The following is a 15,816-nucleotide window of genomic DNA, read 5'->3' as shown; positions in this document are numbered from 1 at the left end:
CAGTCCTTAGAGGGACATGGTGGTGCTGCGGGTTAAACCGCTGAAGCCTCTGTGCTGCAAGGTAAGAAGACCTGCAGGTGTAAGATCGAATCCACGCGACCGAGTGAGCCCCCATCGCTTGTCCCAGCTCCTACCAACCTAGCAGTTCGAAAGCATGCAAAATGCAAAAATGCGAGTAGATAAATAGGTACCACCTTGGTGGGAAGGTAAATGGCGTTCCATGTCTAGTCACGCTGGCCACATGACCACGGAAGATTGTCTGTGGACAAAACGCTAGCTCTATGGGTTGGAAACGGAGATGAGCACCGCCCCCTAGAGTCGGACATGACTGGACAAATTGTCAAGGGGAACCTTTTAATATTTTACAGTACTACCATGTTTCAGAAGGTAGGCCTGGGGTGCTGCCCAGCTACTATCAATATTAGTTGCCTTTCAATAAAATGCATGACTTTCAATGTATCACAATGTTTACGGGATGCTTCTTGGAGCTACCATAGAAGTAAAATACTTCAGTTAGCTTCTAACATGGGTGATGGTAAGTGTACATGTACCTACCTGCACCTTTTCTCTCTCTGCATTCAGGCTCTGCTGCAACTCTTGAAGCTCTCTTTCCAAATGCTCAACCCTCTGGCGGTAACGTAAGCTCTCCACTTGAGCTACTTCAAATCTCGTTTCTGCTATCTCTTTCTCTCTTCGGATAAACCTGCAATAGACAGACGTTCTGCTTGAGATTTAGAGCCTCCCCCCCCCAACATTTTCTGAGTTCACACATCAATATAATCTTCTGAAACCTAAAGGAAAGTTAGAAAACCATTCATGTGGCTGAAAGGTGTTGCCATTTGCCCATGGCCTTACAGTAGTCAAAGGTCAAATTAAAGTTATAATCAAGAACCACAGTTTAGGAATGAGAGTGGGGTAGTTATCCATCTTATGGCACATGCTTGTATGCCTGTAAGGGGAGGAGGCAGTTCTAACTTTTATTAAGACTGAAACTAGGCTTCTGAATTGCAACTTAAGTCATCTTCAGTGACAGCTATAAAGGATGGTAGTCAAAGCACAGGAAAGGCGAAACAGGATGGGAATTCAGGAACAAGATAGGAAGGAATCTACAAATCTGCTATTCACTCCACAGATCTACGACTGGTGCAATTTTTAAAAAACTCCCTTCTACAATACTGAGCATCTCATATCCCTTAGAAATGGAAGTAAAATAACAACAGCTCTTGGTTGCAATATCTCTGAAGCAGGAAGCATGCTTGGACTACGGAAATAAGAACTAAATGTAAAAACACATCAGAAGAGTATACCGTGTCCTATTCTGCATACCTGAGAATTTCGACTATCTGCTCTTGTGATTTTCCTTCTTCGCTGAGAGATACATTCAATGAACCTGGTGAGCCTTCCTTCACTGAGGCCACCATCTTGTTGCTTAGTGTTTCCAGCTGCTCATGCAAGAGCTGGTTTTGTTTTTCCAAGTCTTCACAGCGAGATGCAAGCTTAGAAACTTCATCCTACCAGAAAAAATGAAAGCTGCTCATCTCAGAAACTGAAAAAGACACTTGAGGGCAAAGACAGCATGGGTCAGGGTTATCAGAAAAGAATACCTTCAATGTTCTCTCTCGCTCCTCCCAGGAGGCTCTGTTCTCTCGCAATGCAGACTCTGCTTTCTGGGCAGCATCTTCCAGCTGCTGCTTTATTGCAGAATTCTTAGCCACTTGTTCTTTGGCAGCTTGTAAAGCTTCAACATCAGAAGCATGTAGCATGAGCTCCCGTTCATATTTATTTTGTGCTTCTGCAGCTATTTTGGCCTGTAGGAAACCAAAGATACCTCAATCTCTGTACCTTTAAGAAAGTTGAGAACTTTATTTCATTCTATGCATTTATCACATCAGAGGTTCACATTTGGTGACTAAAGCCATATGTATCAGTTATGGTTGGGGAAAAAAAAAACAAAAGCTTTTGTGTTCCCAGTAGGCTTACTGGTTCTGCTAAAACTGAGATATAACAAGTTTTTTGTTGCAGAACAGTCTAGAGATTAAAATTCTCAGAAATGAACTATGTTGGAAAAGATAAATATCTAAACGTAAACACCAGAAACTTGTTTGTCCCAAATGAAATTCTTATGACATTGGAAGTGAGACCTTGGGGCAGGGCGACGGCCATGATGTTATCTCTCTGAAAGAGTGACCACCTTGTCTGCTGGAGGTGAACAGTTTAAGAATAGGAAAATGGAGGAACATATAACCAATGGCCTTTTGCCACTAATATACAGTAGTATGTTTAATCAAGGCTCCAGGAATGGACAGAAGACAACTTCATGGGTTGTCCATATTATAATACTGTACTCATGAAATGTGTTTTGTATTCTTTATGAAATTCTAAAACCTTTTGCTGCTCCAAAAAGTCAACTTAAACCCATGATGCAGCATTAATGTAACAGAGGGAAAAGGGAAGAATTTGCCTTCTCAGATAATGTATGAGATGATGTTACAATGAATTTCTAACATAACGGAATAGAGTACTAATGAGTTGTATTTTAGGTGTTTTTATATCATTAAGATCCAATAAAACCATCAACCAATTACTCTTACACGGTAACACAAAATGAATATTAGAGCACATCATTCTAGATATTTACATTTAGAAATCACTCAACACAGAACGAAGCAAACGTAAAATTCTGACACCTTTGATTATGGACAGGAACTTACTTGTTCCTGGCAGTCCCGTTTAGCTTGTTGCTCATTATTAAGAGCTGCACTTGCTCTCTGAAGAGCTTCCTGGACTTCAGTTTTCATACTGGCAAGGTTTTTCTTCAGCTCTGAAAGCTGCGTGTGAAACATCAAGTATCAGTCATTGAAACCTTTTATTACAAATATAGTTACAACTGACAACAGCAAGAAACTACAGTGGTGCCTCGCATAGTGAGGTTAATCCGTTCCAGATTAACCTTCGCTATAGCGAAACATCGCTGAACGGAAATAAAAAAGCCATAGAAACGCATTGAACTTTGTTCAATGCGTTCCTATGGCTTTAGAACTCACCGTTAAGCAATCTTCCTCCATAGCGCCGCCATTTTCGTGCCCTCGGTAAGCGAGGGCAGGGCGCGAAAATGCGGCGCGGACCTTCCGGCGGCCATTTTGGAACCGCCGATGAGCTGTTCTCCCCCGCTTCGTTATGCGATATTCGCTAAGCGAATCGCTTTGCGAATATTGCAAAGTGAAAAAACGCCATAGGGGCCATCGCTGAGGGAACGCTCCAGCGATGGCCCAGAGCCCCTCGTTAAGCGATTTAATCGCTCAACGGGGTGCTCGTTAAGCGAGGCACCACTGTACCAAGTTTCAAATAAGTGGTTGTGTAGGACCCCCTGTATCCACTAAATCAGTATCTAATGATTCACTTATTCATGGTCTGAAAATATTAAACATATGAAGAGACAAGTCCTAGAAATATAGATTTCTAAAGGTGACTTTACCAGAATCGGCCATTAGAGAGAGCCATAGCATTTGCCATAACCCACATTTTTCAGCATCTGTAGAAAAGAAGGCTTGGAACTGATCCTCCCCCCCCCCCCGCGGATATGTGGGTGCTACTATATAGGATTGGACAAAATCAGGGCCGTGAGATCCATAGCATTGCAATTCTTTCATTCTTTTCATAAACTATGGGCAGCCAGAAATACAAACAAGAGCAAGAGAAAATGAAGCCTGAACTCTAAACAGAGATTAAAATTACTCAGTTGAGATGATTGTACTGAAGATGAGAATAACTGAGAAAGACAGTAACTTAGGAAAAGAAAAAAAAGTGAGATGGATTAATAAAGGCACACCTTTTTGTTTGTAACACCTGAGCAGGTCTGCTAATTGCAGGATCAAGTCATTAAATTGTAAGGTTGCTATATATGAGGAACAGTTGATGACACTTAGCAACAAGAGAGGGAGCTTCCACACTGGTTATACCCAAATTCAGTGAATGAAAACTCACTGTAAAAATTTTTATAGAGTAACAACTGCTGCTGAGTCACTTCTGACTTACAGCAATGCTTTCAGGGTTTCCTAGGTACAGAGTACTCAGAAGTAGTTTACCATTCCCTTCTTCTGGGAATAGCCTGGAAAAGGGCAGCTGGCCCAAGGCCACACAGGCTGGCTTGTCTGAGATGCACAGTGGGGGACTGAACTCCTAACCTCCGGCTCTGCAGCCAAATACATACCTATCATACTGAGCTATCCAGCCAGCTAAAAAACATTATTATGCATAATAATTTTTACAACAAACCCATAAAACATTTTTAACAGATAGCCTCTTGGGCAATGTCTCTCCCCCTTCAGTCCTGCCTTGACAGCACAGCCCAGCCATAATTACTGGCCTCTGAATGAGGATGCTTTTTAAAAAGTAAATACAGTGGTGCCTCGCTTGACAACAATAATGTGTTCCATTAAAATCGTTGTTAAGTGAAATCGTCGCCAAGCGAAATTTAAAAAACCATTGAAATGCACTGAAAACAGTTCAATGCGTTCCAATGGGCGAAATACCTCATCGTGCAGCGAAGATCCTCCATAGGGCGGCCATTTTCTGGTGCCTGTATAGCGAGGAATCCATCCTTAACACAGTGGGGAGCCATTTTGGAACCCAACGATCAGCTGTTTTTAGATTGTCGTAATATGAAGAATTGGTTCCCGAAGCAGGGAACCGATCGTTGTGAGGCGAATTTTCCCGATAGGAACATCGTTTTGTGATCACAATAGTGATCGCAAAAAACCCATCATAAAGCGGATTCGTCATTTAAGGAGGTAATCGTTAAGTGAGGCACCACTGTATACTATGCAGCAAGCACATCAGATTCTACAAGTCCAATGTTTTCAATTTTTTATTGCCAGGCCTGGAATCTTGTTGCAGATGTTTCTTCTCTAACAAGAGACTCTTTGGCCCCAACAGGGGCTTCCATCAGCAGAACAAGGAGAAAAACAACCTCCAGCAGTTCCACCGCAAGTCTCCAACTATTTGCACCTATACAAAATCAATGAATGGCAAGAGATGCACTGGATATAATCCACAATACCAAATGCATAAAGCATCCCATAAATTCATTGACCTTAATTAGATTAAAACAATCAATCAGACGCAGTGCACATCTTAATTCCCAATGGGGCAGTGGGTTCTCCATAAGGATTTAGGTACAATATGCAGAGGGAACTAAAAAGTGAGCCGTAAGGACAAAACGTGACATTCGTGAGCTAAAGTAACATGTCTGTTCTCCATGCCACATGGTAAACAATGTCTAAAACGAAGACGGTTTACAAAAGTAAACTGTAATATTGCAAGGGAGCCTGCAGTTTACCAAGTAAAAATATAAATAACTAAGAACCACATAGTCAAACCTATGACCTTTATCCACAGAGATCCAAGCCAGCCTTCTGCCTGCATGGAGAGGAGAGCCTGTGAAAACACCTAAATCAGTTCAACTCAAACTGCAAGCCCCAGAATGCCTTGCCATCAGTCTATATTAAAAAACAAAGGGCATGACATCTAGAAATATTTTCTGGAGTATCCATTTCCTCCGTTATCCCCAAGTTGCTTGAAGAAATGTCTGAAGACATTTTCTAACTACCAAGAGAGAAATGAACATGAATGGTGCACTAAGTTTCGCCAATTATACCTGCTCTTCCATGCTTTCTATTGCTTTCCGTTTCTCATCCTGAAGTTCCTGTTTCTCCTTCTCTGCCTCCATCAATTTCTTTTCCAGTTGGGATTGATATTCGGAGGACTCCTTCAAGCGAGCTTCAATGGCTGCCCGAACTTCCTCAGTCACCTGCACAGTAAGATTAGCCTCACTTTGAAATGAAAGATACGTAGTGATGCAGAACATATGCCATTGTCACCCTCCACGACCATGCACACTGCTTTCATTTGTGACCTTGACAGCAAGGGCATTTCCAATATAGTTGATTGCATTGCTCCAATAACCAAATTTTAGGATTTAGCCACACTATAGCAGCAGTTCACGCGCCATGATATGCCCTCTAAATGCCTACTGCAGATTATACGAGACAAAGGAATGCAAGCATACAGGGCAAATTACACCAGCCAGAACAATTAGTTTAATTTAAAAAACAGCAACACCAGTATCTTCAGAAAACTTTCTTTCAGAGAATGTTCCCATCTAGCCAACGTAGTCAACATGTCCTTATCTGATACTTTCAATCAATGTGTTCCAGACCAGGGTGGAACGTGAAGGTAACAATTAAGAGGGGCTCACTGGTAGAAGGAAGCAGGTGCCTCGGACTGTCTCAAAGGAAATCTAGAGCAAAATTCTGAACTGAGTCTGGAATTCAGTGAAACCGTAAAAGGTCAAGTGGCATGATGAGAAGGACTTCTTCCCATCTGGCTGCTATGTTCTTGATACTTTTCAAAGAGAACCTCATACTACAGAACTCACAACAGTCTACAACAGTGGTTCTTAAAATTTGTTACTCAGGTGTTTTTGAACTGCAACTCCCAGAAACCTCAGCCAGCAGAGCTGATGGTGAAGGCTTCTGGGAGTTGCAGTCCAAAAACATCTGGGTAACAAAGGTTAAGAACCAGTGGTCTACAACAATGGTTCCCAACCTTGAGTTCTTGGACTGCAATTCCCAGAAGCCTTCAGCACCAGCTGTGCTGGCCAGGGTTTCTGGGAGCTGCAGTCCAAGAACATGAGGGTTACCCAAGGTTGGGAACTACTGGTCTACAGGGATCTAAGAGGATGTGACAATGATATTTTCTCCAAGAACCTGACATGGCAGCTGAAATGCACTCCTAGCCACTATTTCTCCTTGGCAAAGACAAGTTCTTTTTCGCTCCTTCCATATGTCAAAATGGGATGCACTAAGCATGATACCTCATTCCACCTGGAAGAACAGATCAGGGAAACACTGGGACAGATCCAGACTTAGGTCACACTTGGAGTTTACATGGGGAAATAAATAGGGCTTTGGTTGTCCCACTGATATCCATTAGTCTAGGGCAGTGGTGGCGAACCTTTCTGGGCTCGCGTGCCCAAAATGGGGGCGTGGAAAACAGCAGGTGGCAATGGACCCAGAACCGGAAGTGGCAGTTTAAGGCGACGGACCCGGAAGTGGCGGTGGAAGGGAGAATCCCGGCTGCAGCCGCCTCATGAGGTTTGGTTGTGCGGGGGGGGGGGGCGGTGGCAGTGGGGGAAGTAGTGACCTATGGCTCGCGTGACAGAAGAAAGGGCTCCACATGCCAGCTGTGGTGCGTGTGCCATTGGTTCGCCATCACTGTTCTACGGCAAGCAGAGCTAAATCTAGATCCAATGCATTGTTCCATGACTAAAATATGCAGAACAGGTAGTATTAGTGGCACTGTACCTGCTTTTCTTTGTTAAGCGATTCCTCAAGATTTGCCATCATAGCTCGGTACTGCTCCACATTGCTTGTAGCAGTCTTAAGCCTTTCCTTCAAATCGTTAACTTGCTCTTCAGACTGCCTTAATCGACTTACAAGATCATCCACATCCTCATTTGTACCTGGGTGACCTAAAAAAATTAAAATCACTGCATTAATTAAACTTCCAGTACAAAAATTCTAATGCGATTTCTTGAAATACATATCTTTGAATATACACTCACAAAAGAAGCATAACGATTTCCTTCTCTGCCCTCACCACCCACACTAAAGCGTTAAAGTTCAATCTCTAAAGACAGAGATGAAATGTCTGACTAGAGGACAGGAAGGGTCTATACAGAAAAGTGCGCTTCTAAACTCATCCCTTGAGTCTCAGTCAAATGAATTTATGCTAGAAACCTGTTTGTTGTCTTGAAGAATAAATCAATCTGAAATTTAATTGTTTCAGGGAAATCTCCTCTTTTCAATATAGAATTTTTAAAATAAGGAACAAAACAAAATATATAAAGTGTTTGATTCTGCATGCCATGAGTATTCTCATCACTGTTAATAAGCTAAATACAGTAAAGTCCAGGTCATCTGCCTCTGGTCCATTTAATGAAAACATACAGCTAATTATGACTAATTTTAGTTCTGTTGAGTTAAATAGTGGGAATTAGTGTGATTTAGCGTAGAGCCAATCCATGGAGTTTCCGATGGTCTATAATCTTTGCCTTAAAAAAACAAACAATCCTGACTACCATGAAAGAGCAAGCAGTCCAAGATAAAGTCACACAATATTAAATAAATGGTATCTAATGGGAATACACAAGCCCTATATTTAGAAAACTGATCTTTTAATTCGTACCGGATGACACTAGGGATATTACATTGGTTTTACCAATGAATTTTACTGCCCTGGCTTCCACAATATAGAGTTACTCTCTCATGTCTGTATGTGTTGGGCACAGCTTTAGATGGACAAACATTCCCTTATTTCTCACCTTGACCAGCAGACGGCTGCACTGACTGGGAGGCTAACTGAGCTTCCATATTGTGGAGTTGCTGCTTTAATGTCCCAATCTCCTTTTGGGCGTTCTTCAGCAGTTCTTTTGTGTGAACATGAAGGTTCATTTCTGTCTCAAGCTGCCTTTTAGTGTCCAATAAATGAATCTGAAAGGGAGAATGCAACCCTTAATTCAAAGCCAGAGACAAATTTAACACCTAGAATCTATTTGGGGCAGAATTCCCACATGAACTTTAACCTTAAACAAGCCCCAACACCATTCCTATCTCAAAAATCAGCTCCAGTTAATAGTTATTAAATATTTCTGAAAGTCAGTTTTGTTTTTATTGCCAAAAATAAAAAAATAGAAAAAAACAATTGAAAGCTTCATTTGCCTGAGTTAGCTGCTCCCCCTTATCCATGAGATCAGTATCCACTAATTCACGGTCTGAAAACATTAAAAATATGAAAAGAAAAGAAAATCCAAAAAACAAACAAACAAAAAACAAAACAAAACTATTTTCACATGTATTACAAGAACCAGCCACTAAAGGGAGCCAGATACCATGCTCTGAATACTTGTTAGTGAATAATACATAGCATGGTCTCTGGTGCCCTCAAGTAACTAGTTCTGGTAATACATGTGAAAATATATATATATATTCTTTTCCCCCCTTCTATCTATCTATATCTATCTATATCTATCTATATCTATATCTATATCTATATCTATATCTATCTATATCTATATATCGATATCTATCTATATCTATATCTATATCTATATCTATATATCTATATCTATATATAGCGCTTGCTATTATCTGTGGTTTTCAGTATCCACAGGGCATACTTGGAAACAATTTCCAGTAGATATGGGAGTCCTAGTGTACGAGGTTACTACCCAGAAGTGTTTTGCCTCCTATTACTGTAATCTTGGAGGCTAAACATTTTGTGGGACATAGAGAACTATATAGGACCTTTTAAGGGGATGCAACTAGAATGCAATAGACTGGAGAGCTAGAAAAAGCTAGTGACCATGACACTATATGAAATACCTGAAAGTCCCAGAGACATAGCCTTACACTGATCAGTCTTTGTGCTAAACTGTCTACAATCCCACAGTATTACAAAGTGCCACTTTAAATGCAACAATATACAGTGGTGCCCCGCATAGCGACAATAATCCGTGCAGCAAAAATTGCTGCAAAGCGATTTCGTCGCTATGTGAGTTTAAAACGCCCATAGAGGAATGCATTAAAACCCCTTCAATGCGTTCCTATGGGCTTAAAACTCACCTTAATGCGAAAATCCTCCATATGGCCGCCATTTTCGCTGCCCGGTAAGCGAGGAATCGGCGTGAAAACACAGCAGGTGGCCATTTTGTTTACCCGGCGGCCATTTTGGAACCACCGATCAGCTGTTAAAAAATCATCGCTTTGCGATGATTGGTAAGCGAAACAGGGTACCGATCGTTGCAAAGCGATTTTTCCCCATAGGGAACATCGCAATGCAATCTCAAAAGCGATCACAAAAAACACGTCTCTATGCGGTTTTGTCGTTAAACGGGGCGCCTGTTAAGCGAGGCACCACTGTACAGGTGTAGTCCAACATGCTATTTCGATTTGCTTAAACTTTATAAAGCCAGAGAGCAGGCAGCACCAAAGGAGAGGCAGAGAAAACAATCCAGCCTGCCTTTACACCACATGGACAGAATCTTGCTGTGGTCTAGGAATGTTGGCAACATTCAGCTTAGTATCTAAGGTACACCAGCTTGTCTCTACACCTCCAGAGGAATGCATTTTTTTTCTGCCTTGGATGTGAAACCAAGTGCACCAACTCTCTCTCGCTTTGCTGCTTACACCTCTTCCCAGTCACACCTAACCTGGAAGCAATTCCTTTCTACAACTGTGTTATAGTCCTCTGATGCAGTGCCTGATATTAGTCCCACAACAGAATGACTGATCTGCTTTTAGCCACCATATATGGCAAAATAGTAGGAAGGTGGATTTAAAGTCCCTGCCATGACGAAAACAGCTCTTTAAAAATAATTTTTCACTTTATGAGTTGGGTCTAAGGATACTGTGGACCCTCTTCTGTTACCCTTGCACAAGAGTCCAGAAAGTACCACAAAAGGTATGGTTCTATAGCCATTCTCTTGGTGCGCAAACAGAAATTTATCTCTGGATTTAGCTTCACTCAAGGTACGCTCTAGGCACAGGCATGAGTACCATGTACAGAAAACACTTGCAGCTAAATTTAGGATTTATAGAAACACAATATAACCTCACCGAACTCTTTGGATTTCTTGGAACTAGAATAAACCCAGAGCCATCTGTCCTTTTATTCAGAAGTCAATAGGACAGGATGAAATAGTTATGCGGAATCATTTTTTCCTTATGATTCTTATACTTACATCCTGATTTTTCGTAAGCACATGCCTTTGCTCTGCCTCATTTTCCAGTTTTTTCTTCAGCTGGGCTATTTCGCGCTCCAGCTTCTCAATTTGGTTATTGAGCCTTTGTTGAGCTTCTGTCTCAGCCCTTTCCAATATCACCTGTAAAAAACAAGATAAACAAACATGGACCATCTCTGTCAAATGATGATCAAAAGACCTGATTTGCTAGTTTCTGCCAAGCCCCCAAACCTCTTTATGTGTCCAGTGCACACTGACCAATGGAGAATCTGTAGAACAGCTGCTCCCATTTCAGACTGTCCTCCACAATTAAAAGCAGACATCCAGACAGCAAAGGTGGGGAAGAGGTAGTACAGTTGCATATACCTGTATAGACTGCAGATTCGTAAGCAGCAGATTTTGTCCCCTTTGTTCTGCCATTAATGATTCTTTCTGCTGAGTCAGACGGACCTCTGCCATTTTCAATATATCCTTTTCTTTTTTCAAATTCTCGGCTCTTACCTTAGAAAGAGATTACACTTGATTCTTTATTAATTTAAAACAATCACACTAAATGAAAAGTGCTGCCATTTAAGAAAACCCAGTTTACTTCTTTTAACTCAGTGTTCATTTACTTAATTATGTGAGAGTGAAGCAGATTAAATGCTGCATGATCAGCTGTGTCCATGTTTTCTCTAGGAACAGTAATCTGTGAACCAATTTTGTGAAAGAAAAGAGTTTAAAATTCTAGAATGCCAAATACTAAAGTAAGTTGCAATTCAAGCAGGCCTATTTGAATTAATGGAAAATACAGAGAAGCTGACAGATCAAATCCCCTCTGATTTAATGGCCTACTCTGACTGCAACGTATTAAGTTAAGCACCAGGCTTTCAACCACTATGTTCCTGAATTTCTAACTCTACTAGAGACAGGCACGAACCCTATTAAAGATGGGCATTCCCTTTCCCTGATTCTCTGCCCAATAACTCACTCACCAGTCAGCGTGCGCTCCTCTCCTCCTTCTCTTCAGCTGTTTGACCAGTCCCTGGCAGGAGCATGGGTTTACCTGTCCTGCCTCCTTGTCTGAGTGGGTGATCAGCCACGGAGGTGGGGCAGGGAAGCCCATGCTCCTGCCAGAGACTGGTCAAACAGCCCAAAAGGAGGAGGAGTGTGCACCGGCTGGTAAGTGGATCCAGCTGGGGAGATGGAGTAAGGGAATGTCCTGCAAGTGCCACATGTATGAACCAACACAAACCTCCAAACCCACGTTCCTCCAAGATGTTCAGTGCTAGTTCCACCCTGCATTCTTCCTGGACTGACAAGGGATTTGGTCATTGGTCTCCCAAGTAAACATTCTATCCACACTGGTTCTAACTGATGTTTAAAAAACACTGCTGAAAAGTTCTGTGCAACAATTAAACAAACTAGAATAAACTAGCAAATGCTACTACATTACCTCTGCCACAGCTAGTTTTTCATTGGCTCCTCTCAATTCTTGAGTCATAGTGTTGATTATCTGTTCTTGTTTTTGAGTAGTTGCGGTAAGCTTCTGGATTCTCTCATGCAATGATGTTATCTCCCGCCGGTATCCCTCAACATTATCCTGCAGCATTGCATAGCTTAACAAAGAATAGCAAAAGTAAGTTTTTGCTTCAACTAAATCAGCAGAACAAAATCAAAGAAGGAAAAATATGTGCACGGAGACCAAAAGAATCCAAAGGGAGCATTCACTGGGCTTTGCTGTGATTAAGCTACATGACAAAAATTTGGGCTGCAGAAATTGCCAAATACCTCTGCTAAATCTTGATTAGATAAAACAAACAACATTTTGCAACCAAGCATTGCAGAATTGCTGCTCAATGCTTCAGTCTGCAGGATTTCCTGTGGTCTCCCCTTCCCCACAAAGTATTAGGCAGGATTTTATGCTCACCAACTATTTTCTCTCTTCATTGAGGTATTTTTTTAAGCATTTCTCCTTCAGTTGGGCTTCATTGTCAGAAAGTGAACACATGCCTAATGCCACTTATATTAAAATTCTGAACTTCTTTATTAATTTCTATGAACAACCCTTATTTCTTTATCTTGGGACATTTAAAAATGCCAGATTTCAGTTTAAGCCAGGACTATTCAGATAGTAAAAGAGTTTACTCTGAATTTTTTATATATGTTTGTCTCTTAGTGCTGCATAACCCTCTGAGGTATCCTGCCCACCTACAAGAGGTTACGTCAAAATTTGGGTTAGAACGTACAAAGAGTAACATGTATTTAAAGCACGGTGCAGGAGCTTTTTATTTGCGTTCATAAACATTGTCTTACCGCTTGGAGGCAAATTCAAGCTGGGTAGAAATCTTGGTATTCTGAGACCTCAGGTCCGTAACCTGTTCCTGGAGCTTCTCATTTTGCTCATTGAGCAATTTGTCATTCTCTGCCTTTTCTTTCTTATAGCTCTCAAAAAACTCCTGCAACTGTGAAAAGTGTGGAACATACACCAAGGTAAATATTGGGTTGCGTGCAAACCAGAGTTAATCTTGTGTACATGGAAAAGGTGTACTGGACAAAGATCAGTTGGTACCTGCTTAAGGGCAGCCTTTGCTTCCACTGCTTCTGTGGACTCCGTCGCTGGTATGGCAGCTGGGGTCGACATAGCCTGTGGCGTACCTGACAGGCGCTTAGGGGTTGATGTCAGAGACATTTCTTCTGGTGAGCTGCTTGGAGCTACATAAAATACAAAACCAACATCTCCGTGTCAAAGAGGAAAGCAAAACACCCAGTACAGTGGTGCCTCGCTAGACAATGATAATCCGTTCCACTGAAATCGCTGTCTAGCGAAATCATTGTCTAGCGAAAAGCAAATCGTCATCTAGTGAAAATCAGTTTGCAAAGCAGGGACCAAACATTGTCCAGCGAAATTCCCCCATAAGAATCACTGTTTTGCGAATCGCTATAGCGATCGCAAAAAGTCGGTGTCTAGCGAAAACACTGTCATGTGGGGTAACTGTCTAGAGAGGCACCACTGTATATATTTATTATATCTATACACGATCCTTTCTCGTATGAGTTTGGAGAGTACATTTCCTCCCCACTTCACCCTCTTTTATTGCATAACAATTCTTGGGATCAGTTTGACTGAATGAAAACAACTAGCCCTAGGTTGCAAATGGTCAACACATCACCTGCTGGTTGTATGCAGTTTCCCATTGTGTTCTGAAGCTGCTCAGAAGTCCTCTCAGACCAACACAGGGGGAGCATGCACTTTACATTTAACAGCCCATGGTTTCAAGTTAAAATGCTGCTCTCTGCCATTGATTCAACAACAGTATGAACTTTGCTAGGCTTAGAGGGTCTTGGAAATTGCTGATCACATTCATTTAAAATTGTTTTTGTAATGAGTGGTAGCTAAAAAAAAAGAACCCCTAAGATCTGTATTCAGAATACAGTGGTGCCTCGCTTAACGATTGCCTCGTTTAGCGATGAATTCGCATAACAATGTGTTTTTTAGAAAATAATATGCATCGTATAACGATGTTTCCTATGGGCGATTTTCGCTTAGCGAAGTTTGGGACCATGCTTCACATAACGAATGCGATTATAGGTCCCCTGCTTCACTTAACAATGTTTCTTTTTTCAATTTAAAAAGTGTCTTAGAAGGGTCAAAAACGGTTCTAAATGCTTGGATTCGTTAGAGGACCCCTTAAGTCATGTGCAAACCTGATTTGGCTTTGATCTGACTTTTCGTTAATTTTTTGTGAATTTTTTTTTTGGCCCATAGGAACCAATGGACCTGTCAAAATCTGACAGCTCCATGCTTTCCTATGGGGGAGAAAACAATTCACCATAAATTAACGAAAGTTCAGATCAAAGCCAAATCAGGTTTGCACACGACTTAGGGGGTCCTCTAACGAACCCAAGCATTTAGAACAGTTGCTGAGTCTTCGTTAATTTTTTGTGAATTTTTTCTTCCCCCATAGGAAATAATGGAGCTGTCAGATTTTGACAGCTGTCAAAAGTTGGGGGGAAAAAATTCAGAAAAAATTAACGAAAAGTCAGATCAAAGCCAAATTAACTTTTGCATCCGTTTTAGAGGGTGCAGAAGCTAATCCAAGCATTTAAAACAATTTTTGACCCTTTTATGACACACTTAATTTTGCAAAAATTGACTTCGCAAAGCCATTGAAATGTATTGAGTCAGCTTCAATACATTCCAATGGAGGAAACATTGTTTCGCTTAGCGATGTTTCCTATGGGTTTTTTCACTTAACAACGGCAATCCGTTCCAATTGGAACGGATTAACCGGTTTCCAATGCATTCCTATGGGAAATGGTGTTTCGCATAGCGATGGTTTCACATAGCAATGTTTTTTTTGGAACCAATTAACATCGCTATGCGACGCACCACTGTATTATGCAATACAATAAAAAAACATTAGCTTGTGAAACTGTTAAGGGAACTTTGAGGGCTGCTGGTGCATTCCCATTTATAAGGTTACTCACTGAATGTGCCCAGAACACCAACCATCTAATGCCTATTTGAGCTGTAACTCATAGAGAAAAGCCTGGATTTCCAATAGGACCTTACCTTGCAATGGAATGGCAACTCCAGTGGTTTGTGCCAGCAAGATGCGATACATGTCACGCTGACGAACAATGGAGTCAACAAGCTGCATCTGGTGCTGGCGGGACTCACTCAATTTTTCTAGTTCCTGGATAGCTTCATTAAGTTGACTTTGTAGCTCAGAAATCCTGTCATGGTGAGAAATAATTTTAATAACCCTAGAATATTTAGGCTGGGTAACAAAGGGAGAAAAACTGTTTCTAAAAGTTCTCATAAGGTACAATTTATAGAACACTGAACTAGGAATTTCAGTCCAGCATTCTAAGGGCAGGGATGAGATAGGTCCCTTTCTTTCACCATGTACAGAACAGTCTTATGAAGAGGGCACCATGTCTTGAAAAACTTCACCAAATACTCTTCTAGTTTCTCTTGAACTCTTTCTGTACTATCTTCTCAAACAACACCCTCCAGAGTATTTCAAATT

General features: G+C 41.3%; 1 protein-coding gene across 5 annotated transcripts in view; it reads right to left on the bottom strand.

Annotated features, from left to right (window-relative positions):
• Positions 1 to 15,816, bottom strand: part of TPR (translocated promoter region, nuclear basket protein) — a 60,415-nt gene that overhangs the window by 22,546 nt on the left and 22,053 nt on the right. For all 5 annotated transcript variants that reach the window (XM_072998112.2, XM_072998113.2, XM_072998114.2 and 2 more), the window contains exons 15-27: positions 15,357 to 15,520; positions 13,353 to 13,495; positions 13,097 to 13,245; positions 12,237 to 12,399; positions 11,168 to 11,302; positions 10,802 to 10,942; positions 8,384 to 8,552; positions 7,365 to 7,531; positions 5,657 to 5,809; positions 2,712 to 2,828; positions 1,605 to 1,808; positions 1,327 to 1,511; positions 556 to 703 (exon numbers count right to left, since the gene is read on the bottom strand). In XM_072998112.2, the coding sequence (XP_072854213.2) occupies positions 556 to 703; positions 1,327 to 1,511; positions 1,605 to 1,808; positions 2,712 to 2,828; positions 5,657 to 5,809; positions 7,365 to 7,531; positions 8,384 to 8,552; positions 10,802 to 10,942; positions 11,168 to 11,302; positions 12,237 to 12,399; positions 13,097 to 13,245; positions 13,353 to 13,495; positions 15,357 to 15,520 (2,038 nt within the window). The remainder of the gene's footprint in view (positions 1 to 555; positions 704 to 1,326; positions 1,512 to 1,604; positions 1,809 to 2,711; positions 2,829 to 5,656; positions 5,810 to 7,364; positions 7,532 to 8,383; positions 8,553 to 10,801; positions 10,943 to 11,167; positions 11,303 to 12,236; positions 12,400 to 13,096; positions 13,246 to 13,352; positions 13,496 to 15,356; positions 15,521 to 15,816) is intronic.

This window comes from Pogona vitticeps, chromosome 4 (genome assembly GCF_051106095.1).
Source record: "Pogona vitticeps strain Pit_001003342236 chromosome 4, PviZW2.1, whole genome shotgun sequence".
Lineage (NCBI taxonomy): Eukaryota > Metazoa > Chordata > Lepidosauria > Squamata > Agamidae > Pogona > Pogona vitticeps.
Note: the sequence above shows the minus strand (reverse complement) of the source record. Positions and strands in the feature narration are given on the sequence as shown.